At 42.5% G+C, this 26,491-nt stretch overlaps 1 protein-coding gene across 5 annotated transcripts in view; it reads left to right on the top strand.

The window, feature by feature from the left end:
* Positions 1 to 26,491, top strand: part of ELAVL4 (ELAV like RNA binding protein 4) — a 152,226-nt gene that overhangs the window by 109,897 nt on the left and 15,838 nt on the right. For all 5 annotated transcript variants that reach the window (XM_081220300.1, XM_081220301.1, XM_081220299.1 and 2 more), the window contains one exon: positions 16,067 to 16,170. In XM_081220300.1, coding sequence (XP_081076426.1) covers positions 16,067 to 16,170 — 104 coding nt within the window. The remainder of the gene's footprint in view (positions 1 to 16,066; positions 16,171 to 26,491) is intronic.

Genomic DNA, 26,491 nt, shown 5'->3' with positions numbered 1-26,491 from the left:
TATTGTCCCCATTTTACAGATAAGAAAGCCAAGGCTTAGAGTCAGTTAGCTGGAGAGTCCAAAACCTATGGTCTTTCTATTCCCTTACCTGCCTCTGCTGAATGAAGATGAAGAAAACATCAGCTATGGGTGTTCAAAGGATAAAAAGATCACCGTGGGCTGGGGTTCTCAGAGCAAGCGTCAAGTAGGAGCAAGCCTTGAACTTGGTCGAGAGTACATCGTAGTCTGTGTACACAGACCAGTACACAGCTGAGCCAAGTTTCAGAGATATCTTCAAGGGATAATGAATAGAATAGTCAGGACTACTCTGTGGGGTAAAGTTAGTACCGCCTTTGTGTTTATGAAATAAGTTCAGAGAGTTTAAGTAATTTATCCAAGGCCATAGCTAATAAGTTCTGGAGCTATGATTTGAACCCAAGTCTGTCAGACTCCAAAGTGTGTTCCTTCTACTTTGCTAATAAATAACCTGACCTAACACAGGAGGTGGACAACTTTCAGACTTCCCATGGTGTCTGTGATTTGAGAATCATTGTTTTTCTTGCTGAGGTCAGGGCCATGTTCTCTGAGTGACTCTCTTTCCACCTACTTCAATTTCTTGCTGATTTATAAGTTTGGTTTTCTGCTTGGTCCTTGTTTTTAGTTGGCTGTCTGGTGGAGCAAGGCACCATTTACACTAAGTGGATGCAGCTAATTAGGGTAATTACCCTAACTCCTATGGCTGCTAATAGAATTTCTCATCACAAACGTCTTAAATCAGATTAAATAGTTTCATTGGTAGTATGAGCATACAATATATACTTAATAATCCCTAATATTTGCCTTTCATGTTTATTTTCAAAGATTTTTATATTCAGTACCTCCTCTGACCCTATTAAAGTAACCAATATAGGCAATGTCTATACTTACTTTACAGATAAGGCCAGTGCACCCCAAAGAAGAAACATTTGGCTTCTTATTTTCCTTTCTTTTTCTTCCTCTCTTTTTTATTTTCTTGGCTTGTTTCCTGTCCTTCCTCCTTATTTATTTATATGCCATTTGATCCAAAAAGGATTTGAATTGGCTTATGAGATGGAAAAGAGCTAAAATTAAAATAGCCATAGATTTTTTTAAAAAACAAGGTAGAAGGGAAATGGGTGTAGAATGGTAAAAGGAGACCAGAGAGAAAATTTGTAAATTATATGTCACTAGGTGACTTGTCTGAGAAGTAACAGACCACCTGGCCCCCTAGTCTGTGTTTTCTTTATGTCAAGGAAATATGGATGGTGACAACCTTGATCCCGTTCTCAAATGGTAACCAGGATCTCAGCCCTTCTCGCCTTCCCACCACACTCACTAGAGCCTCTGATCGTGGAGCCCACTGCCAGCTCTACTACAGGATAGGATATGAAGCCTGAAATCACATACATAGAGTTTTCCTTTTTTCAAATTAAATCCATGTTGGATTGATTGACTTGTTTTTTATGGCCAGAGCAGGCAGCCACACAGAGAAGCTGCCTGAGTGGAGTCCCTGTTTTCATTAACATAAGGTATAGACACTGTGCCAAAGGAGGCGTCCTGAAGCGAGATTCTTTGCCTGCTGCCCTGGACTGAGGTATTGGTGGCTTCTGAGTCTCTGCAGTCTTCCCCCTCCCCCTCACTCCCAAGGTTGGGCACACAGGAACATCAGTCCTCTGCTTCCATCTCCCTGGTGAGGGTTCCTACACTGAATCCTGGCAGGTTCCCCATTGTCCCTGAGCCGGACAACAAAGAGGAAAAAATGAATGTCACTCTCACTTCCTGGTCCTGACCCTGGAAAAGACAACTAGTTCTCAGCTGCCTTTTCTCTTCCCAGTGCCCCTCACCAGTCAGTGGAGCCTTCCCAATGAGACAGGCCACCCTTTAAGTACAAAAGAAATGAGCACTTACCCAAGAGCTCTACACTCCCCAACACACACAAACACACACACGCACCAACTTCCTGGTCAAAAATACCAGATGCAGTGCATTGGACTAACCAGAAGTGAGACAGATGTCAGTCAAAGTCCTACACCACAACCCCCTTCCTCCACACACACACACTTAATAGATGTAGGCATGGCCTTGCATAAGTCGCTGTATTCCCCTGGACCTCCATTTTCTCAATATACAGTAAAAAGATAAATCCTTACCCTACCTTCTTTGGATAGTACTTGTGAGTTCAAACCAGGTGACAGATAAAGACACCTGTAAACTAAAACAACCTGTAAATGTGAGGGGCCCCTCCTATCCCATAACTCCTTCCCTCTTCTTTCTAAGTGTTCTACCACTGGGCCAACAAACAGACAAAAGGAGAGGAGTGGAGAGGAGTGGGAAAGTGGATTTCTGTCCTGGTTCAGTCCTCAGTATGTAATTCCAAGGACCAAGTAGAAGGCAGGAGGATGGAATGGGAACTCAGGTTTATTAAGTACTGCTAGAAGCCAGGCACTTTATGTTTGTTATCTCACTTAATCCTGACCTTGCCCCCAAGAGGTAATGGTGACCCCATTCTTCAGATGAGGAAACCAAGGCTCATGGAGTTTAAAATGACTGACCTGAAGTCACACAGTTGGCAGGTGGCCAAGCTGTCTGTGTACCTGTGTCTCTCTGACCACATGCTGCTGCCAATTGGGATAGAAGTCCTTCACAGAGAAGGTTCCCTGCATTCTGCTGTTTCATCCTGAGTTGTGAACGTGGCTGTGTAGGATGTATCCCAGTAAACCTCAGAAATAGCTACAGTAATAATGCACTTTACTAACGCAGTTTTAGTGGTTCTGGAAGATTGTAAATTAAAGCCTTTAGTTCAATATTTGAAAATGTCAGGATGGTTTCTGAGATTGTTTTAAAAATCAGGCCACTTTTATGAGCGGCAACATGAAGAAATAGAAAGATCCACCAAGTTCTCGTTCTAGCTCTAGCTCTGGGGCTTGCAGTGGATCAAGCCGTTCGGTGCCTCAGGTTGTTGTGCACAAAATGGGGATAACACTGGCTCTTTCCACCTTACTGTGTGTTGTGACATCAGATGAGCTGCTAATGTGTCATTAAGTCGTTAAAGTACTATACCAATTCAGGATATTACTGTGGTCACCTGGAAGATAAGATATTGTAAGCAGGGGATTTCTGAGGGTAAAAATACTAAAACCCCTGTGATAAGCTAGCTTTGCTTTCTAGTCTGCCTTCCAAATGTTTTGTTCAGTTATCTACGTACATCTCAACAAAAGCTGATTACCTCTCTCAGACATCAGTGTGTAACTGTTATTAATGCTCAAGCTGATCAAATTACAATGCCACAGATCCTACTTGCACTTTAATATTAGATTTTGGATTCCGGTCTATAATGAATGATTTTTCTCCATGCATTGGAAAAATTGGTTAGCAGAGTTCATAAGAAAGTTTAATTAGCAGGCTGTTTGTGAAAATAGCGGCTGTGAGTCATCATTCAGAATGAACTAACATTTCTCAGGGTTGAATTTGTTCTTCTGTTCCTTGAGCAGCCACACAGGATCCTTGTGTTTGGGAAGCTGGTGTCTGCATGCTGCCCACTTGAACTGCATCGTGTAATAAACTAATGACAAAAACAGCAGATTTGAAAAGCCAGAGAGGAAGAGGAGGTGTAGGGTGTTTATATATTTGTGTATGTGTGTCTGTGTCTTCCAGGGGAATATCGTGGACCTACTATAATCCAGGATTGTGTGAGGCAGGAGGGCCTAGTGATTAACAGCTAGCTGCCTCTGTATGCATTCCAACCTCACCACTTACTAGCTGTATAGCAGGAAAATGTTTACTCTATTTGTGCCTCGGTTTTCTCATTTGTAAGGTAGGGATATTGATAGGATTCTTGTGAGCATCAGTATATGTAAAACACTCAGAACAGCACCTGACATATATAATTCTCACAGCAGTTCTGCAAGGTGGAGCTATTATTTGCTCTATTTAACAGGTGAGGAAACAGACTCAGAAAGGTTAAGTAACTTGTCCCAGGTCACACAGCTTCTAAGTGGCAGGGAAAAGTTGAACCCATGTTTGTTTGACTTCAAAATCTCTATTTTTACCTACAGTACTGTACTGCCTCCCAGGGTTGTATGCCTAGTTTGTTAAATATAGATAGTGTTCATGTCTATGCCTGTATGTACGTACCTATAAGTGTGTGTTCCTGCTTGGGGTCCACATAGCCACACACTATTTTGTTTTGTTTTTCCTCTGGATCTTTGGTTCTCCTAGTGAAACACCTTGAGCTCGTCACATGCTGACTACTGATACATAGTGAGCTAGAACCAGACTTGTACAATGTGCACTAACATGTGAATATATACACAGATGTCTGACGCCCTCCCCACTGTGCATTTCTGTCCTGTGTCTAGATTATCCCAGGAGCAAGTCTGTGTGATGTCTTCTGAGAAACAGAATCATGGACTAGGACAGTGAAAAGAGACCTTAGAGGTATTCTCTGGCTTGGTCTCCTTGTTTTCTGCTGGTGCCTCTGGTATCTTAGGAACTGTAGCTCAGAGTCAGGGTCCACAACCCCCACCTTAGGGTAATTATATCTTGAGACAGTATTCAGTCCTGTTTGAAAGAGTAATGTTCATTTGGGAATCCCATCTAAAAGTCTTTCCCAAAGGTATTTAATAGGTAATATGTTTTTTAAAATAGGTTATGTGACCGCATGAGTTTGGGAAACTGAAGTAAACCAAGTTATAAAGGAGTTTCTTTTTATCACTACTTCTCTGAGTCTGTGCTAATGTGTGTTATAAATCTTAAAAAGAATGGTATATAATATGTAACATTACCCAAAGAAGCTTTTCTTCTCCAGCATTTGTGGACTGTACATTCTTAGCCAGGAGGGAGAAATGGAGCTCCATTAGGGAAAAGTTTTCCAGGTAGAAGGGAAGAAGACAGTTTGGGCCAGTTACTACCTGATGACCTCATTTCTTTTGTTAAGAAAGAGGTGGGGTTATCTACTGCATGTGGATGGGCAAGTGGAGGCCTTGGTGTTCCAGGAAAGTGTTGCCGACTCCCAAAAGGGACACAAGATGATGCCATATGGGTCCATCTCTCTAGCACCAGCAAAGTCCCATCACATACTAGGCATTTTTGTTGAAAATTATTGAGTACTGGGTATGTCCTGGGAATTATTTAATTTATGGGTTCGTTTGGTCTCCTGACTGTCGGGGTGACGTTTCATTTTCCATCACCTAAAAGAGCTGAGCCATTAGAAGGTGTTTACATTTGGTGATTCTCAAACATATCTCAGGCACTCCTTCATTTTCACCTCTTTGACTCAGTGTAATGAAACTGGTCACACCTGCTTGGTGCAGCCATTCCCCCAGAAGCCCTTAGCTTTTAAAAAAAATAGCAAAAGAATATGGCTTCCCTCCTCCATTCTTACTCCACAAACCCATTTCTGTGTGAGTTCTTTTGTTCTTGGGTTTGGATTTCTTTATTTTGTCTCATTTCTTAACTGTAAGCTGAATGGTGAAGAAAAGGGAAAATATACTTTTGCTTCTTATTTCTTTTCTTTTTCATGCATCTGGGGAATTTCTTTCTTTTTCAACATTTGTTGGAGCCAAACTGAGCTTTCAGACCACAGTCATGAGCTTCCTGATGGTACTTCACTATCATTGAACTCCTTGGTGGTAGGGACGGGGAGTTCCACACAGCCGTTAGTGGTTAAGTCCAAGGCCAGAGAACCCCATGCCCTTAGTTCAGAAAAGACACTGGCAAAGGTTTTCAGACAAAGTTCTTCTGCAACTCATATTTGACATCCTGACTTAGCTTTGCACAGACCAGTTATTTATCTCACCTCCTTTGCTGAGAGCCATGAATTTTCTTTTACTTCGAATAAAGGCAATTTTAATAGATTTATATTCAGTTAATATTTATGAAACATCTTCCTGTGCCAAGCCCTCTCACATAACTTATCTTAATTAATTTAAATCCCAATATGATATCAGGAGCCTCCACCTGCCCTTTATAAGAATAGTGTCTGATGGGAGTTTTGGAAGTAATTTTCTTTGTGCCTAAATACAGCAATTTCTTTCACCCACAGACATTTCACCCATAGACAATCTCATTTTGCCCAAAGGCTGATTACAGTGTATATAATTAGTATTAACCTGATAACTTTTTCTGCCTCCTCTTCCTTTGTTGCTAAACCCTTCTCTGACATCAGCTGCAGTTCTGGAATCACCTGTTGGTTCACATCCATTCTAGGGGGAAGGTCTTGTCTGTCTGACATCGAGAACTCAGTTTCATGTGAGAGTAAGCCAACCAAGAGTTAAGAATTCTAGTTCATTTCTCTGGCTAGCTGGGAGTTTGCCAAATTCCTCCTCTTTTTGTTTTGACCCTCGTTAAAAATATTTAAATATGTGCCTATTCTTTCCTGTCTGTAAGAGTATTCTGAACATAATTTAATTTAATGTTGCTTCTATTAAGAATCTCTTATTGCCCCAGGGTCATCAGTCGGAACATTTCTTTTTGTGTGATAAATGCTGAAGGTAAGCTAGTTGTCACTGAGGCTTCTATTTTCCCTGGTACTTTACCTAGAATACTTTTTCCTTTTGGTTTTTTTTAACTAAGTCTAAGTACTTGATACTACCTTTTTATCCTATGAATCGCCTTTCTTTCCTGAACAGGCAGAAGAAAAATAAGGTTCAGATTAGTTCAGTTTTTTTCATTTATTGAGGCTTATTATTGAAGCGTATGTTTGAAGATCTGTCACTTGGAGCAACTTACTTTATAGAACAAACCAAAAGAGTAAGTTTTTTTTAAAAAATACTCCTTTGAGAACTGGTTGATTGGCTTTCTTTATGAAATAGTGTAGCTTTGTAACTGGTCCTTCCTGCTTTCGGGACTCCTGGAAATCATCATATACACTCTGAATTTCCATGTACCTCACACCAGTAACAGAGGTATTGTTTTACATCTACTTGAACAGTTTGGTTGATATCGTCTCTGAAATCAAGAAGCTCTGTTGAAAGCCTGTATGAGCTTTAGAGTCAGAGGGACTTGTGCCTTGGGATCTGAGGCCTCTGGACATGTCTTCTCAATGGTAAATGGCAGTGACCATGCCTAACTTGTAAGATTGTTTTAGGGGGCAGATGAGATGATACAAATTAAGCAGTCAGGTAGAATTTAAATGTTCTCACTGCAAAAAAAAAAAGATAAGTATGTGTTAATTAACTAGATGGGAGGAATTGTTTCACAAGATGTATATATATATATATATATATATATATAAAATCATCATTATATACACTTTATTTTATTTTTTTAATTTTTATTTTATATTGGAGTATAGTTGATTCACAGTTACGAGTGTACAGCAAAGTGATTCAGTTATTCCCATACAAGTATCCACTCTTTTTCAAATTCTTTTCCCATTTAGGTTATTAGAGAATATCGAGCTGAGTTCCCTGTGCTATACAGTAGGTCCTTGTTGGTTATCTGTTTTAAATATGGTAGTGTGTATGATCTTACAAGCTTATATGTCAATTATACCTCAGTAAAGCTGGAAAAAAAAGAAATAAAGCACTCAGTATACATAGTAAGCACTCAAAAAATGATAACTATTTTGTTACTATTCATTTGCTTATTGAATTCATACATTCATTCATTCAACATAGATTTACTGAAAGCCTACTATGTGCCAGACATTGGTTGTACCAAGATTAATAAGACCCATGTCCCTGCCCTAAGGAACTTAGGGTTCACTGAGAAATACATTTAGTTCGACAAGTTTATATTGAATGCCCACTATGGACCAAGTGCTTTGCTTGTTGTCATCTTGATGCCACATGATGAGCTCTCAACTGGGAAATTTCATCTGCTTAGGAAGCCAGAATGTAGCCTCTGGAAATAACCAAGTACTGATTCAATGTAATTTTAAATACTTTGGGAATTCAGAATAAGAAGGCTGGGTCCTGTTTTTTTTTTTATCGTGTTTGTTGTTGGCAGAGAGCAGAGGCACTCAAAATTTCAGATGTCTAAATGATTCCTCTGTGCCAGAGGAATGGAGAGATCTCATGTATACATCTGAGCACTCAACTTAGAATCGATATTGACAGTTCAGGTTGACATCAGCAGCACTGGCCTCCTGGAAGTGATAGCTATAAACTGAATAGCAGTCTTCTCTCCTCAAGGGATAGATGCTTAAGCTGCCCCCTCCTCCTGGAATGCCCTTCTCTGTCTATGGCCTGGCTACCTCCTATCAATCTTTTCAAATTAGTCTCAACTCAGTTATATCCTCCAGAAAACCCTCTCTCCTTCTCACTGTCACAACACTTAGCCACAGTCTACTATAGTTGTTGATTCACAGTTCTGATTTTCTTACTAGACCATGAACTGCTTGCTTCTTCCTTGGTCCTCAGTTGCCAAATCTGTAGAAGAGACTCAAAGATGATTGATAGTTAAGTCCTTTCCAAGACTGTCATTCTATGACCTACCAGATCCAGTTTGACAGACACAACCAATGTGGAAGGTGGGAATGGGATACTTTGGGGTATATATTGAAATTTAATGGAAAGAATGAAGACTTGGAGATAGTACTAGAAAACCCAGGCTCTCTCAAAGTCTCAGGCACACTGTGCTGTGTCAGGGCAGGTGTTTAACACACAAATCAGCACATATTGAAGAAACCAGGGCACAGCAGAAAGTGCACAGGCTCTGAAGTCAGATGGGTCTGGCTACTATTCTCTAGCCGAATAACCCTGGGTATGTTATTTCTCCTTTTGAAGCCTCGGTTTCCCCTTCTGTAAAACAGGGATGGAAATGCCTGCTTCAGAGGTTGTAAAGATTTAAATAATAATATATGTAAAGTGCTTAGCCCACAGTAGGTGCTTAATAAATATTCTCTATTATTTTTATTTTCTCAGTTAGAAATCAAGATAAACTGTGAGCATGGGGTCTCAACTAAATGTAATTTAGAACCTTTGTATCTTAGCATTAGAAGGTATCTTATGAATTGATCTTGTTAACTGCTGCAACATCTCCTGATAAAATGTAGATCTGTTTGCATAGTTCTAGTCAGGGGGCCCTTACCACCTCACAAGGCAGCCTGTATCCTTATAAAATCATTAGTAGAAAGTTCTTCCTCTTATCAAGGCAAAAATCTACTCCCTCACTTTCTTCTATTGCCCGATTCTCATTCTCTCCCTTGGGACACCACATAGCTAGCCTACCCCTGACTTCCCATGCAGCCTTTCAAGTATTGGAAGGGGCTTTGAGCACCCCTAGAATCTTCTCTCCTTCAAGGTTAAAGTCCACAGGTCTCTCAGATGTGTCTCATGGGATCTGGTTCCATACCTCTTACCACCATCCTCTGGGAACATAGCAGAGAACAAAAAATACTTGGCTTCCGCCATCAGTGAATTGATATTCTGATTGGGGGGTGAGGGAGAGAGACAAGTCACCTGAAGGCAGGAACAATTTCTTGGTCATTGGAGGCACACTCATAGTATCAAGCATGTAGTAGGTGTCAGTTATTTGTGGAATTAGTATGCCTATTGCATGCTATGTACTCCAATGTGAAAGAAAAGCATCAGAAACATTCTCTACCTTTGAGGAGGTTGGGCCTCATTCAGAAGATAGCATCCTCAGATGCAACGGCGTAAGGCAGTATCTACCGGGGCATGGGAGACGAAAGAAAAGAAACCAGCATCTACTGAGCCTCTGTTATATACCAGGCACTTTACATGCATTATCACTTTCAATACTCCTAATAACACCATGAAAAAAGTAATATTAAGTCCATTTTGCAGATGAGATTACTCTAGCAAAAAGGGGCAAAGTAAGAATGCAAAATCTGTGGATGAAAAGAAATAGCATATATTAAGAAATCCTGAGAGCTTTCCTGTCAGAGCTTCCCTTCCCTGTGACTACAAATTAGATGTGTAGTTTTCTCAGAAATCAGGGTGTGGAGGTTCATTTAACTTAGCCATGGTCACAGAGCAATAAGCTGAAGCCGCATTTCTTACAAGTCCCCAGTGATGCCAGTGATGCTGGTACAGGCATCACACTTAGAGTAGCAAGACTTTAAACCATACTTAATTTGAGGGAATTCTGTGAACTACCAAAAGAAAATAAATCCTCTGATTAGTTGGCTCTACTAACACTGAGTTTGCAGGAGAAAATCCAAGACTCAGACTGTCCAGCAAATGTAAACACCCACAGAGGTGGGCTGGGAAGGAACAGAGCCATGGATGCTCTAGAATCTCAAAGCATCCCAGTCACTGTGAAGAAAGGGAAGAGTTCCCAACACAAGGCGTGTGCATCCCCTTGAGTTCTTGCCTGATGCCAGACACTGCTGTGCCTTTGCAGAGAGACCAAACCCTGTAGAGAAAAGGCATGAGCTGGGAAGTCACACAGACCTGAGTTCATTCAAATCCTAGCCTGGAGGCCTACTTCCCGGTTGACTTGGGGCAGGTTATTTAACATTTCTTAGCCTCACTTTCCTTATCTTTACAATGGGCCTAATGGTACCCATTTCGCACAGGATTAAATTAGGTAATTTTAGTAAGCCACTTAGCAGAGTGCCTGGCACAAAGTAGGCACTGAATAAATTGTAGCTTCTGTTCATCCACATGTTGATATAGTTAATCCTTTGATTGTGAAGATAAGGGATTATCCCTGTTTTTCCAGATAAGGGAACAGGCTGGTGAAGCTTAAATGAATTAACCAAGGATATACAGCAAGTACAGTTTTGGGCCACACATACATGAGTACATGCAGTAACAGCCTCAGAGCTCTCTGACCCTCTTTAGGGTGTGTTGAAGTAGATTTCAAGGCAGTGGACAACAGGGAATGTCATCTCAGGACTGGCAGGGAGGGAGTCCTAGGATCTGAAGTTGGCTGAGGTTAACCCAGCATGTGGATTACTGCCCTGCAGGTGATCTTGAGGTGACTGGGGATTTTATCATGTGCTTTGAGAACAGAATTTCAGCCTGAGCTAGGGGTTCCAACATCCACAAAAATTCCTTACTCAACTCAGAAGGTTTCATCAACAGCAGGTACCCATCTGGCTGCCCCCTTGAGGGCTTTGCAGATGAGGGGAGTAGCTGTTCGGTTTCTGGAGAATGATGGTTTTTGAGGAAAGAAAGAGCAATGTGTGCAGGTTGGCAGTACAGAAATGCTGAGGCTCCTCCCGGTCAGCCCTGTGAGGGGACAGCTTCCCTGCTGCCATCAGCCATAAGGATGTCATATTTAGGGTCCTGCTGTCATAACCCCCAGGACCCCAAAGGCAAGGGAGAACTACTTCTATCCAGAATGACTGGGAAATGAGGGGTTATAATCAGCTATGATGGTGACATTTCCTAGCATTTGAATACAATAAAAGTGCTTAACACAAACTATTGAGGTAATTTACTTTTTTCTCAGGTGGTTCAAAACAACCTCAGAGATACTTCAGGGCCTCAGTATAGTTGTCAACAACACTTTAGTTCCAGTGGAGTAACTGTGGTGATGGCAAAGGGGACTAGATTTGGAGTCAAAAGATCTGTACCAAGGGGTGAGCAAACTATGGCCCAAAGGCCAAATTGAGCCCATTGCCTCTTTTTTTCTAAATAAAGTTTTATTGGCACTCAGCCATGCTCATTAGTTTACATATTGTACATGGCTGCCTTCACGCTACAATGGCAGTGTCATCATGACACACTGGAGGACCCACCAATCCTAAACTATTTACTATCTCACCCTAAACATAAAACAGTTTGCCAACCCCTGATCTAGACTCAGTTTCAGCTATTCAGGGATAGTAGAGCAAATCGCTGTTCTCTCAGAGCTTCAGTTTCCACATCTATAAATGATGACTCTCTCTCCCACAGGGTTGTTGGGAGACTCAAATGAGACATAATGGGTGGAAAGGCACTTCGGAAACTCAGGATTTCTTTGGAAATGTTGAGCCAGGATGGTTTTTATTTTTCACCTGATCTGTGCCAGAGGGGAACCAACCAGGACATATTTTGTTTGTGTTTTCCAATCCCTGATGTCAGCTTGTTGTCCTGCTCTCCCTTTTTCACAAATACGAAATGAATTCCCCAGGTGCCCCTCTCATCCTCTTCTCCCTCCAAACATAAACACATCCTTCCAGCAATGGAGAATTAGTACAAGTGTATGTATCCATCTGTTCCCTTATCAAATATTTGTTGAGTACCTACCATATTCAAGTACGCAGACTTTAGAAACTAGTTCTTGTAGGGAGAAGTGTTTGCTTTCTAAGGGGAGAAGTTAGGTATAGAAATTATTATAACAGAAGAGAAATATTGCCACATTGTAGTACGAGGACACGTCGTGTCTTTGTGTGTGTATATGCACATGTGCGCAGTTGAAAAAATAGAAATATTCAGGTGCAGATTTAAGAAAAGCTTGTTAAAAACAAGAATCTGTTTAATCCAAAATACACTGAAGTGCCTTAAAAATGTAGCCATTATGTATAACAGTTTTCCCTTGGAAACTACATTCTAATTTTAAGTTTCTATCCCAAACTGCCAAGAATGCCTTTCTTGCCGATTCATGGTCACTGGGCCTCTTACCCACCAAGCCTGCTGGTCAGGACTGCCAAGGACTGGTCACAAGTAAGGGTTGTAGGTCACCTGGGCATCAAGGACCAGGCACTCACTATAATTTCTGAATATTGGAGGTAGTCTTCATTTTATAATATTTTATCTTGTCTTTAATGATTTTGTTTTTTTCTTTATTGATGATTCAGTAAACATAACTTCAATGATTTAATTTGTATGCTTGGCTTGCTATCAAAATAAGCTCATAAACTGGGAGCAAACTAAAGTTTGTTTTAATTTTCTGTTCTGAAATTACTGTTGCCATACCTGTTTGGTCAAATCTTGCTGCTGCTGATAAAGGGAGACGATGAAGCTATTTGAGTAGAAGAAAGAAAAAAAAAAAACCTTATCTATTTCTGGGATGCAGATAGACACACTTAGTTCTAGACTCCAGACTGGGTCCCCTGGGCCTTCTCAGCATGGTGGCTCTCTTGGTCCTCGTAGAAATAGTGTTGGTATTCTTTGTGAATATGTTTCATTTGTATTTTTCTATGTTCTGTGTACAATTTAAATACAGAAATGCAAATCCAAAGCCTATCACCAGTATATGGCCACCAAAATTAAAACGTAAAATTCTTCCTCATTTTACTCTCCCTCACTACTAAAACAGTTTCTGAAAGAAATGAGGCTTGGGTTTTTATATTTTCTACCTAGGGATTTAATCCTCTCAAGAGTGTTTTAAAAGAATATGCTTAGCTCCACTGAGTATTTTTTATGAGACTTAGCTGAATTCCTTCTATGATGGCAAAGAAGCACGTAAAGAAGCCTGTTCATGAACTAGGCTAACCACAGGTAGTTTTATTGTGCTGCCAGTTTATCTCATATCTTTCAATTCACAGGCAAGCCTTTCCACCTCTCTCCTCCTCCCGTTCAGTGCAGTGTCCTGTTTTAGATTTTGCAGTTCATTATTTCATACCAAGGAAAACCTCTGATCTTTTATCCCTTTCCTTTCTGAAACGGTGTTCATCTAGTTTTTAGTTTTCCCCGAAGCACCCTCATTCTTGACGTTAAATGCAGTCTCTCTCTAAACCTAGAGCAGGTGAGCATAACACAGTTGTGCTAATTGCAGTCGGGTACTAAGGTGATGGTGGGTTTGGGACTACACAGGCAGGTGCGTAGATATGGTGTATCTTGCTGGGCAGGAGTCTTTCCTTCACTTGACCTTCAGAACCTTCCTAGAATCTGAGTGTGTTTTCCTTCCTCCTGAAGCAATGTTCTAAAATAAAGATAAAATATAGAATATAAAAATCATAGCCACTATATATATTTAGGATTTCCATAAATATATGAATAATTGGAAAGAAAGATAGTATACCAGGGAACATGCACCACTGGTAGGCATGATAAATTCTTCCACATATATTCCATCAGTACAATGAGTCATTGTTAAGTGGTTAAGTGCAGTTAAGTGGTGAGTGTTTTGTCTATATTTTTCATATTTCATTTTAATTTTATACAAATTAAATTTATTTGGATAGATTGACTCTGTCTGGCCTGTTTCCTAGAACTCATACATAAGGTTTGTCATTGAGATTATTACTTTAAAAGTGCCCTCTAAAGCCCCTCAATTTGGTGCATGACTGTTTAAAAGAAATAACTAAGACTATTTTACAGCAATTTTTAAGGCTTCTCTTATATACAAGGTAAATAGGACTGATAAATTCGCATGATGAAAATAGATTTAATTAGGTGACTTTAGCTAGGCTTGATGAGGTGAAGCTGAATTTAGGATGAATGATATTTTTAAACCAATGAATTAGTCTCATGTATTTTTGGATTTGCAAAAAATTTTCTGAGAACATGTAGCAGGGTCTTGTATTCACACACACCTCTTTCTCTAACTGTTACTCTCCTGTGTGTGCGTGCATGTGTGTGCACACGTGCACTCGCCACTCATACACACACACCCCTCACACACCACACATAACACAGTGAAATAGAAAGAGAAGGGCCCCGCTAGCTACAGCGTGCTCAACATTTTCTCCCCCTTCTTCAGTTACTAATTCTGGCTGGTGAAGGGCACATCTGGCGAAGCTTGCTCCTGTCTTTCCTGTTCTAACCCTGTTATTCCAAAACAGAAGGAATATCCTAATGTATGGTCATTTGGAGTTTTCCATTTGGGGGACAAAAACGCAACTGAGTTTCCTCATGATTCTCTTTACTTCCACCCTATAAAGGATAATAAAGTCATCCATTTTCTGATCCGGAACCCAACTTGTTTTCCCAGGTTCCCTCCTACGACCAACACAAACACAGACATTTACCAGCAAAACAGAAGCTGTTGGAAAGAGTTTTTGGCTGCTGAAGTGGGCTCCTGTCACCAGGACATGGCAGACTTTTTGCTGTATTGTCTCCCAGCCCTGGTCTGAGTGTACTCCAAAGAGAGCTTTATGTAATCAGTCTTTCCTGACATGTGACGTCCTGTCATTTTCCTCCCCTTCGGCTCTGCTGCCGCCCACAAATCAATAACATTGCCTGGGAAGTTCAAGCTGGTTTTGCAGCCACCCTAAGCTCTGTATTTCTTAAAGAGTATGTCAGAAAATGTAAAGTTTCCTAATGATATTTTTGGCTGATGACACATGGCAGAGCTGATGGACTATTTATAATCAGTGGCACGATCGCAAGCACATTATTTTTATTTCGCTTGGGGGGGAGCCCTGTCACTTGCTACCTCTCTTTTCAGACAAGTTGATGCCATCTTCACCTAAAGTAGCTAAATCCTCTTTGCAGAGTGTATTTGCCCTCTCTCCTTTGTGTTAGGAGCTCCCCAGTTCTTTCCAGTAGAACCCCCCCCCCTTTTTATTGTTCTTAGGCTGGGGGAACGATGAGGGCAATGAATGATTTGTTGCAACTGCTTTAAATTCTGGCCATGTCTTCACTATAAATGTCTCCAGTCTTTGCTGCTCAGATCTTGCTACAGTCCTCTGAGTGTAGGCATGGCTGGCATGACTGAGGCAGCAGACACAGCTACTGCATCCAGCACTTGTCCCAATTGTACAGGACTGAGCATAGCAGAGCTGTCTTTTGTTGAGCAGCTACTATGTTCTAGGTAGGCATTGCATGCTCAGTATCTCGTTAACCCTCTCAAACCTGTCTGTGGCAAGTGCTGTTATCTGCAGAGAAGAAACGTCCGGGGAAAACAGGAGATTAAGTGAATCCTCTTCAGAGTCCCACAGCTGATAGGAAAAGCCCCAGAACTCCAGTTCAGATCTCTTTCTAACAAACCACACCTGCTCTTTTTCCACTACCCTGCCCTGCCTCTTCCCAATTAAGTGGACACTTGTGTGTATATGGTGTGGACATGCAGGGGCACTTACCTATTCCCAGCTGGGGCAGCTCCTGTGAGTTTAAAGGCTGACGAGAGTGAGAGATGGAAGAACTAGAAACTTCTCAACCTGGGAGTAAACCCTGGTATAAAAGGAACCATGTACTAGAGGGTTTTGATGCACTGCAATGGGAAGTGTTACCTCTATAAAGATAATGAGCTCTCTCTCTCTCTTTTTTAAAAAATGTTTCCACAGGACAGAGTTTAGGGTATGGATTCGTTAACTATATTGATCCAAAGGATGCAGAGAAAGCCATCAACACTTTAAATGGACTCAGACTCCAGACCAAAACCATAAAGGTAAGAGGTTACATGTTAGCTCCTTATTTGGGAGGCACTGGTTAAATTTCATTCCTTTGATCTAATAAATTCAGGCTAAGAGGGAGCTGGCAGTGGCGTTCTTTATTTATTATTCAAAGGACACTTACCATCCACTGTACTAAGTGAGGGACACAGATCAATACAGAAGAAAGAGGTGACGGTTGAGTAGAGGGAGGGGACCACAAGCTGTGGGACCTCCAATCCAGAGAGCAGGTAAGATGCCAGGGATGACTACCCCCATCAAGAATGCCTGTGAGCTCAAGCCTGCAAAGATGGTCAGAGCAGAGCCAAGGGAAGAAGCTGTTCCAGGCAGAGGGAACAACACATGCAAAGCTGTGAAAATGTATATAAACACTGTGAGTGCGGAACAACACATAGAACACACTATGGCCTAAGGTTGAGCAGGGAGATGATGAAAAGATGAGGATAGGAGGTGGGCAGGGGCCTCACACGTGAGGCCAAGCATCTTGGTTTTACCTAAAGGTGAAGAGGACCCTCCTACACAAGGCTTGAAAAGGAAAAATCAGTTTAAAAGAAATGCACTGGTGTAATAGGGACAGGTACTCTAACATCTGGGGAGGAATGAAAAAGTAAACATTCTAGCAATCCAAAAATAATCAGACTGGTAGATAATATCTCAGGAGGGGTTGTTTCAAGTCAAAAAAGAAAAACAGTCCCCCAGAGCCTGCTCCTCCAAATGGACATTTCTGTGGCTGGATAGTCACTCTCTCCATTCAGACTTCACCTTGTGAGTATCCTTGAGGAGGTGGTGCTGTTTGCTCTCGGCCCCTGGCCCCTGACAGCCAGTGGTGGTTTCCTGGATGGAGCCTGCCTCTTCCTCAGCCTCCCTCTCCCTTCTTCCCCCACCTCCAGGCAGCATCCTGTTTGGGGGCAGCTGCCAGCCGATTAATGAGTCCCATCCTTCATAGCCTATTAAACCATGGGGAGGTGTCTCCTGGGCGCTCTTATCCTCACGACAGCAGGTCTGACGCAAAGTAGGACAAAAGAGAAACCTCTCCCAGAATGGAAATCTATAGATGGCACCAGCTCTCAGCATTTGAAAACACAAAACCAGAACTTTATGGTTCAACAGAGCTACTTTTCCAACATCCAGACTGACAGGAGGCTACTGGTGTAAGAAAATCTTAGCTGGGAGGTAATCAAAACAAAAACAAAACAAAACAGAAACCTTCGCTTTTTGGAATATATTATGTGGTTATCTTTCTTTCTCTTTCTCTCTCTTTTCTTTTATATCTATCTATCTTTCTTTCTTCTTCTTTCTTTCTTTCTTTCTTTCTTCCTCTTTCTTTCTTTCTCTCTCTCTCTTTCTTTCTTTTTCTTTCTTACTCCACTCCCTCCTTCCTCCTTTCTTTCCTTCCTTCCTTTCTTGCTTCCTTCTTTCCTTTCTTTTAAGCCACTCTACTTTTGCAGTTTAGTTTAGCTTATTTTCTAAAGATGATCACTTTCCTGATCTCATACAGTCTGGGCTTCACAAAGACCCCAAAATGGGCTTGACACAGGTTGCCTCAGTCTCAGCTTAGAATCAGTCCCTGTGAGTTCTATAAAGGAGAAATAATCGAGAGTTGTTTAATTATGGGGTAGTCCTCTGAGAGACAGGAGCATTACTTTCTTTCAAAGGAAAAACATACCTATTTTCAATGCTTTGAGATGGGATGCTCTTGTCCCCTGATTCTTTGATGAGGCCACACCAGATTGAGAGGTGTATTTGTGGGTTTGATTGATTTTTCTGTGTTATCTAGTTCAGCATTAGAATATCAGACATTTGCTCTTCCCTTGATGCTCTTCCCTCATCTTAAACTGAGAAAGATGCTTTTCTTTCCTCTACAGTTTTCTTAAAACCCAAACCTCCCCAAGAGCTTAAGGTCAAATTCTTAGCCATCCATTCTGCTTTTTTAAAATAAAGTATTCCATGAAGCCATTGGAGATTCCCAAAAGGCTGAGTGGATCCGGCTTTTCTGATCTCAGAATGCAACCCCCCTGGCCCATGATGCCATCAGAAGAAGTGCTTTGTCTCAGTGGATCTTAGAAACAAGGAACATTGATTATTTTCTTTCTGTGAAGAACCAATCAGCCTCCTTCCCATCTCTATATCCCTTTCCCCACTCCCGCACCCACCCTGTGCTCACCCTGCATCAAAATGCTGCCAACACATTTGCACCCAGCAGCAACGTGGGCTTCCGAGGCACTGTAGGATTCAAAATGCATGATGCCACAGCTGAATCAATAATTTCCATTCTCTACGATGAATGAAAATTTAATGTGCAAACCTGGGGATTTCAGCCCTTTCATTAAAGCGTTTATTTGCCATACTAAAAATTAAGTTTGAGTGATAGGTTCCTTTATTAACTTTTCTTCCCTTTCCTAAAGGGACACAGTGTTTCAGGTAAAAATCATATTAAAGGAAAGGGAAAAAGCAAACCCTTTTGGTGTGCTGTTAATAGTCTCATCATTTATTAATTTTTTAAAATTACTTTTCTGCCTTTCAGGCCACTATTTACTTCTTCTGCTTCAGTTTGCTTTGATAAGTGACATGAGATTTATCTCTTTGCTCTTATTCCCATGAAGGAATAAGATAACTTGCCTATCTGGAAAAAACAAGTATCTTCTTTGGAAGCATGCACCATAGAGGTCTCCTCAGAATCATGTAGTACATGTTTGCAAACTTCCGTCAAGTCTGTCCCTCCTTTTGCTTCCTGCAAAACACACGACTTCAAATGTAATGTACAACATAGATGCAGGCAAACCAAGAGTTAATTCCTAAGCTTTGAAGGTTAATGATGAACAGCTAGATTCAGGGATAGTTCTAGAAAGCCCTGAGGGAGTAGTGGAGACTATAGTGAGCTGGAGAGCACTAAAAAGGGCAGCTGTTCTTCGGCTGCTACTGATTATTTAAACCCAGATCATTGCCAGATCTTCCACTTATTCAATAGAAACCAAAAGCTAGATATTTTATGCCAAATCTCCCAATTTTTAAAGGTTAAAAACCAACTCAAAAATTTTTAGAGCATTATGTAGGCAAGCCAAACAAAACCTTTTTTTTTAACATCTTTATTGGAGTATAATTGCTTTACAATGGTGTGTTAGCTTCTGCTTTATAACAAAGTGAATCAGCTATACATATACATATGTTCCCATATCTCTTCCCTCTTGCGTCTCCCTCCCTCCCACCCTCCCTATCCCACCCCTCTAGGTGGTCACAAAGCACCGAGCTGATCTCCCTGTGCTATGCGGCTGCTTCCCACTAACTATCTATTTTACATTTGGTAGTGTATATATGTCCATGCCACTCTCTCACTTTGTCACAGCTTACCCTTCCCCCTCCCCATATCCTCAAGTCCATGCTCTAATAAGTCTGTGTCTTTATTCCTGTCTTACCCCTAGGTTCTTCATGACATTTTTTTTCTTAGATTCCATATATATGTGTTAGCATACGGTATTTGTTTTTCTCTTTCTGACTTACTTCACTCTATATGACAGACTCGAGGTCCATCCACCTCACTACAAATAACTCAATTTCGTTTCTTTATATGGCTGAGTAATATTCCATTGTATATATGTGCCACATCTTCTTTATCCATTCATCTGTTGATGGGCACTTAGGTTGCTTCCACGTCCTGGCTGTTGTAAATAGAGCTGCAGTGAACATTTTGGTACATGACTCTTTTTGAATTATGGTTTTCTCAGGGTATATGCCCAGTAGTGGCATTGCTGGGACAAACAAAACTTAAGAGATGACTTACGGAGAAGCAGTTTGCAGCCTCTGAACTCAAATTTAAATACACAAACACTGTTTTGCATTTTGAAAGTGAATGATTCATTACTAGGCTGCTAGTAGAAGGTGCCCACAAACGATGGTTCCCTGTTAACAAATGTTCGTTTCCCCTTTACTGAGAGGGATGTAATGTGACTGTGTGTGAATACTGAGGGCACGTGGAGGGCAAGACCAGGCCCCTGTCCTCAAGGAGAATACAATCTTAGCATCAAAGCAGAGAAAGAGAATGCTTCTTTTTTTTTTTTTTTTTTTTTGCGGTACGCGGGCCTTTCACTGTTGTGGCCTCTCCTGTTGCGGAGCACAGGCTCCGGACGCGCAGGCTCAGTGGCCCTGGCTCATGGGCCTAGCCGCTCCACGGCATGTGGGATCTTCCCGGACCGGGGCACGAACCCGTGTCCCCTGCATCGGCAGGTGGACTCCCAACCACTGCGCCACCAGGGAAACCCTGAGAATGCTTCTTTAAATAAGACCCTCTAAGTAGTGTGGATGACTGCAGATAACTTGCCTATCTGGGGAAAAAAAAACACAAGTATCTTCATTGGAAGCATGCATTACAGAGACCTCCTTGGAACCATCTAGTACATGTTTGCAAACACATGACTGCAGAGGAATTGTTCTTCGGATTATAACTTCTTTAGTGGGAGAAAGTGGCCAGGTTCCCACGCCTCTTGGAGATTAGGCTCAGAGATGAAGTGACTTGTCCGAAGGCACACAAGTGGCCAGCAATTGAGCTGAGTTAGCATCCAAAGGTGCCATGAAAGATTCTTCCAGAAGAGGACCTACTTAATATGTGAGCATGAGCTTGAAAGGAAATAATAATAATAATGATAGTAATGCTACCTTATATTATTTACTTTGTGTCCAACAGTATTCTAACCCCTACGCATGTTTAATAACATTTACTTCTTGAAGCTTCCCTAGGGCCAGATGCTTTACACACATCAGCTCTGATACTTTTTTTTTTATTTTTGGTACTTGGACCTCTCACCATTGTGGCCTCTCCCGTTGCAGAGCAGAGGCTCCAGACGCGCAGGCTCAGCGGCCATGGCTCACGGGCCCAGCCGCTCCATGGCATGTGGGATCCTCCTGGACCAGGGCACGAACCCGTGTCCCCTGCATCGGCAGGCAGACTCTCAACCACTGTGCCACCAGGGAAGCCCAGCTCTGATTCTTAAAATAGTGATTCTCTGCTTTATACAATTGAGGAAACTGAGGCCCAAAGAGGTTAAGAGACTTATCCAGGATCACACAGTTAGTAAGTGAGATTTGGAATAAGAAAAAAATGTTTTAAAAATAACTCTGGCAATAGGTCGTCAGTGTGGGAATGTCTCACTGCCTGCTTGCTCTGTGGCACAGGCATTCTGTAAGTGTGTGGGTGTGTATTTGGTTCTGTGCACACATGGGTTATACTCCCTAGTCAGGGAAGATATATAAAAAGCAAACAGATGAATTGCATGGCTCCTCCAGGTTCTTCAGTGAACAGACTTGTGGTTCGGGGCTTCTGCCATCAATCAGGAGACAGACCTGACTTCAGATCGTATCTTCTCAGACCCCTGCTTTCCAGGCCCTGAGCTAGGTCCTAGGACTTCGGTGACCTAGGGATGGCAGTGCCCTGGAGATTCTTCCACCCATGTGAGTCAGAGCGGCATGGCGGGGGCTTCCCTGGTGGCGCAGTGGTTGAGAGTCTGCCTGCCGATGCAGGGGACACGGGTTCGTGTCCCGGTCCGGGAAGATCCCACATGCCACGGAGCGGCTGGGCCCCTGAGCCATGCCCACTGAGCCTGTGCGTCCGGAGCCTCTGCTCTGCAGCGGAAGAGGCCACAATGGTGAGAAGCCCGTGTACCGCAAAAAAAAAAAAAAAAAAAGAGAGAGGCATGGGGTATGGACCATGGGCTTACACTGACTAGCCTGCCAAAGACCCAAAATTGGGTCTTTTCTCAGCATTTCAACCATAAACCCAGTGGAGATTATTTGCCCTGTTTAGGGCCCTGGAAGTGCTGTTTAGCTTCCAGCCCCCCACCCCACTCCCCGTTTGTCTCCAACAGAGATCACTTTAGACGCTGAGAAGCACTGAGCAAAATGGCTGTGGGTTCTGGAAGATGATCCCCAGTACTCCTGGACCCGCAGTGGATGCCCGTCGCAATCCTGAACCTCTGCAGGGCATTTACAAGAGCAGCTTCTGAATTCCAGCCTCTTTCTAAGAAGCACTCTGTTGAATGCAGTTGCAGTAGTCCAGCTCTGTGTTGCGTTAATTAGGAACAAAGAAAAGTAGATGGTTCTGTAGTAGCTTCAAAAGAGGGATATGCTTACCAGAAGTTTGGATTGATATACAAGTTACACTGAGAGCCTTCAGTAAAAAGTGATCCAGAATGGAATTTGAGGATGTAGGACCCTAACCCTTTCCATGCAGTGGGACAGCTGTTTGGGTTTTAACCTGAGTTTGAGGACCAGGATTAGAAAAGCATTCACTGCTCTGCCTCTGGAAACTTGTCTCTCATGGGAGCCACAAACATGCGAAGGAGCGCCTCTAATGCAGTGAGATGGGGACGGCCACAGGGCTGCAGGGGTTCCCACTTGACTCGGGTAGAGGAACCGGAGTAGGGAGCTGTGCACGGTTTGAGCAGGAGAGGGATCTGGTCAAAGTAAAGCTCCAAGTAGGTTCACCTGGCACTGGTGCATCACTTAGGTTGTTTGATGAACGAAACCAGAGGCTTGCAGGCTGCCGTGCTAAGTTTTTGTCGCCTTAGACTTTGGTTTTCCTCAGCTCTATTAGGAGCTTTTCGACTCATTTTAAAAGCAAAACAGGCTTATTTATAAATAATTCAGAAAATTCATTATCATGTGATGAAGGCAATGTCAGCCATTCCCAGCTCCATGCTATTAACGTTTTTATATTTTTCCTTCCTTTTCTCATTGTATTACATTTACAGATGGTGTTGTGGCTTTTCTCTTCCTAATCATTGCATTAAGCTATTACTCAAATTATAAAAATATGAATTTAAAGAAAGCATTCCCAGAGCACAGCTCTTGTGCAAAGTGGAGGTATGAGTGATTTCAGGATTAGGTCGGGAGGAGGGGACAAAAAAGCTGTTCCTGCCACTCTGACTGAACCCAGGAGCGTTGGCACTCAGTCAGGAGAGGAGGTGAGAGAGTAAAAGAGAAGCTTTATCGCGAGGCAACAGCCCAGTTCCAGAGGGAGCAGAACTAGAAGAGGGGAAGGTGTGTGAGTGAAGCCTTTTCAGAAGGGGAAAAAACCCTGCTTCTCCAAGGGAAGGAGAGCAGCTCCTTTATTTCAGCCTCTTGCTCTGATGTTGCTTAGCCATTTCTCCATTTTCGCGTTATTCTTCTAATAGCACTAACGGTGCCTCCAGGGGATCTTTCCACACTTGAGTTTTGCAGTTTCCAGTTTCCAGCCCCTCCTGCTTCTTTCTCTTGCCAGGGGTCATCAGGGAGCCTTACCTCCCTCCCTCCGCGCCCGCAATCCACCTGCCTTGCTAAAGGCCTCCATTCCGCTGAGGCATCCTTTCTTTGCTCTTGGCATAAGCAATTATTTCTCCTATCACTGCTCTTAATGCTTCCCGGAGAGTTAGCAGATCATTTTCTGCTGGCAGATATCACCCCACCCAGAAATGATAGACGACCTCCCTTGGTCTTGTTAATAATAAAAAGGCATTTTCTCTCCTCCCGCATTATGGCTGTAGTCAGAGCCGGTGTGGGAGTGCTTCCCTGCCAAGGTCAGCAGGGGCGACTGGATCACTGAATCCCCGAGGAGTGAAGAGAGGGGGTGGCAACACCAGTGGAAACGGGAGACCCGTCTACCCCGGTTGTACCAGGCACTTTCTCTCCTGTGACACATTCCGTTTGGCTGCTTTGCTTCCTAGCGCCCTGTTAACTTCCGTTGAGTGATTAATTTCAGATACAGATGTAGGAGTTTGAGAGATGGAAATACAGTTCCCTTACTCTGCCCAGTGAGGCTCTTATGTTCCCAGTATCTTAAAGGTCATCCACAGTGTCCTGTGTCTGGGTTACAAAAGAAAATTGGGCAGGCGCATGTTACAAGGACACTTAAGTTTTCAGAAGTGTGTGGAATGAGGCTTGGAGGCTTAGCTGTCTACAAGTGTAAAAGATCCCACAGTGTGATGTGAGCTGCTTAAAAAAAAATTCAGCACACCCCAGGTGTCTTAGGAGAATTGTGGACTCCAGATCCCAGGAAACAGTGGTCCTTTCTTGTCCACTCTGGTCAACCCATCCCTGGTGTCTTGTCTCCATTTCTCAGCTCCATGTTTTGAAAAGACAAGATGCTCTAAGTGTTGTCCAGAGGCAAATGAGGAAGATGGCCAAACGGTGCTGCACTCACATATTCACTTCACAAAGGTTGCTCTTCCATTCTCTAGAGAAAAAAAAAAAAAAAAGTGACTCTGAAGCTCAATCCTATATGTCAAGAATCTGGAAAGAGAATCTATGTGTCTATCATTTGCCTTGGGTGGTAGTGAGTCCCTGATTGTCAGACACATGCAAATGGAGACCTTAGGGGTGACTTAGAGGGATTCCTATACCAGACTGGAGTCTGACTAAATGATTCTAAAGGTTCCTTCTAGCTCTGAGATGCTATAACTTTGTGTTGTTCCTGGACCTCGAGCTGTTCTGTCTAGTAGCCACTAGCCATATATGGCTCTTTACATCTGAGTTTAAAATAATTAAAATTAAATGAAAAATTCAGTTCCTCAGTCACACTAGGCATGTTTGAAGTACTCAATAGCCACCTGTAGCTGGTGGCTACCATGTTGGACAGCACAGATCTAGAACGTTTGCTTGATCCCAGAAAGTTCTGTTGGACGATGCTGGCCTAGGACATCAGCGACCCTGGGGAATAAAGGATCACTTCTCCATGGTTACCATGAAGCCCCAGAGCAGATCAGCTGGTCTGTCAAAGGTCACAGAGCCACATCCCTCTCCCCTTCCCCCTTGCTGTCCATTCAAAAGAGCTCTGAGTTCAGATGGAGAGTCCGGTCCAGCTCCATTAGAAACTACTGGGATGACCTTGGACAACTTAGTTGATTTCTCTGGACTTATTTCCTCATCTACAGAATGGTTCCTTCCAACTTTAAGTCTAACTAATAAAATATTATAGCATGATCTCTCCAGCTTGGTAACTTTCCAGGGAAAGTAGCAGTTTGTGCCAAGTACATGGCTTCTATTTCACTGTCCACGATAGCCTGGCATAGTGGAAAGATCCCAGAACTTAGTCATATCCAGCTTTGTCTTGGTTCAGCTGTGTGACCTTGGACAAGTACCTGACCTCACTGAGCCAGAGTTTGTCATCTGGAAAATGGAACTAATAATATCTCACTTATAGTGGATTGCTTGAGTAATGCTCCCCAGCATGAAGATGATAGTGAATAGGGTTACCCCTAAGGTAAAAATGACGTGGGGAGAGGGGAAGACATTTTCCCCATCTACATGTTTCAGAGATACATAAAGAATGAATCTAAGTCTTACTTGGTGTAATGGAAAGTATCATGGAGCTTCCAAGTGGCCACAGCAGTCTTACCAGTAGAGCAAGTTTCAGGAGTTGAAGTTTAGTGAAGAGACTCAGTGCCTTAAACCCTGAATCTGAGACCAGCTCTTCCACTAACCAGGCCATAAAACCTTTAGCATATCTCTCCCTTCTGGGGGTCACTAGACAGACAACAAGGTCCTCATACCAATAATCCCCCTTGATAATTAGATGGACTTTTTAAAAGAAGTCTTAAGGCACACGAATTCTATCACCACACCATTTTTTAAAAGAATTCTTTATCCAGCCTACTCTGTGCCAGAAGTACTCTCATGATATTCTTGGATACGCTTCAAATCTGTGGTTCCCTCTAGCTCCTTCTCCACGTCAGAGTCAGTGCCTGGGAAAGGAGCTAAAACGCATTCATTACATACAGTGTATTACACATTTTGTTTCAATTCAGAGAATGTTTTTGTGCTCCTGCCCTACATAAGGCTTTGAGGCTAGATGCCACAGAGGGTCTGCAGAGACTGCTAGAATGCTCAGACTATTTGGGCAGATGAGGTGTTAGCACAGATGGCTGTGATGGGAGGCAGGGTGTGATAGCTGCTGCCACTGAAATGTGTATCATCTGTAGAGTCCAAGGAGAGAGCAGTCATTTGTGCCTGGGCTTCATGGAGGAGGTGGCATTCAGGCTGGGCCTGGAAGGATGGGCAGGAGTTCATTTTGCCACGAGGATGAACAGATAGTAAGAACCAGAGACATTCTGTTTGAATTGAGGCATGGGGTGCTTAGAGGGGTTAGCAGGAGATGAGAGGCTGGGCCAGATCCCAGAGGGCCTTGGATGCTCAGGTAAGGAATTTGAGCTTCCATCACAAGGTGCTGGAGGAACACTGATGGTTTTGAGCAGCAAAAAGTAGCACAATCAGAACTCATTAGAAACATTACCATCAGGTTGCCCATGATAAAAGAATATCATATCAATCATAGATCATATATCAGGTGGTGGG

Source organism: Mesoplodon bidens (genome assembly GCF_964165515.1).
Source record: "Mesoplodon bidens genome assembly, chromosome: 2".
Classification (NCBI taxonomy): Eukaryota; Metazoa; Chordata; class Mammalia; order Artiodactyla; family Ziphiidae; genus Mesoplodon; species Mesoplodon bidens.
The sequence above is the reverse complement of the archived record's forward strand: the minus strand, read 5'-3'. Positions and strand labels throughout refer to the sequence as shown.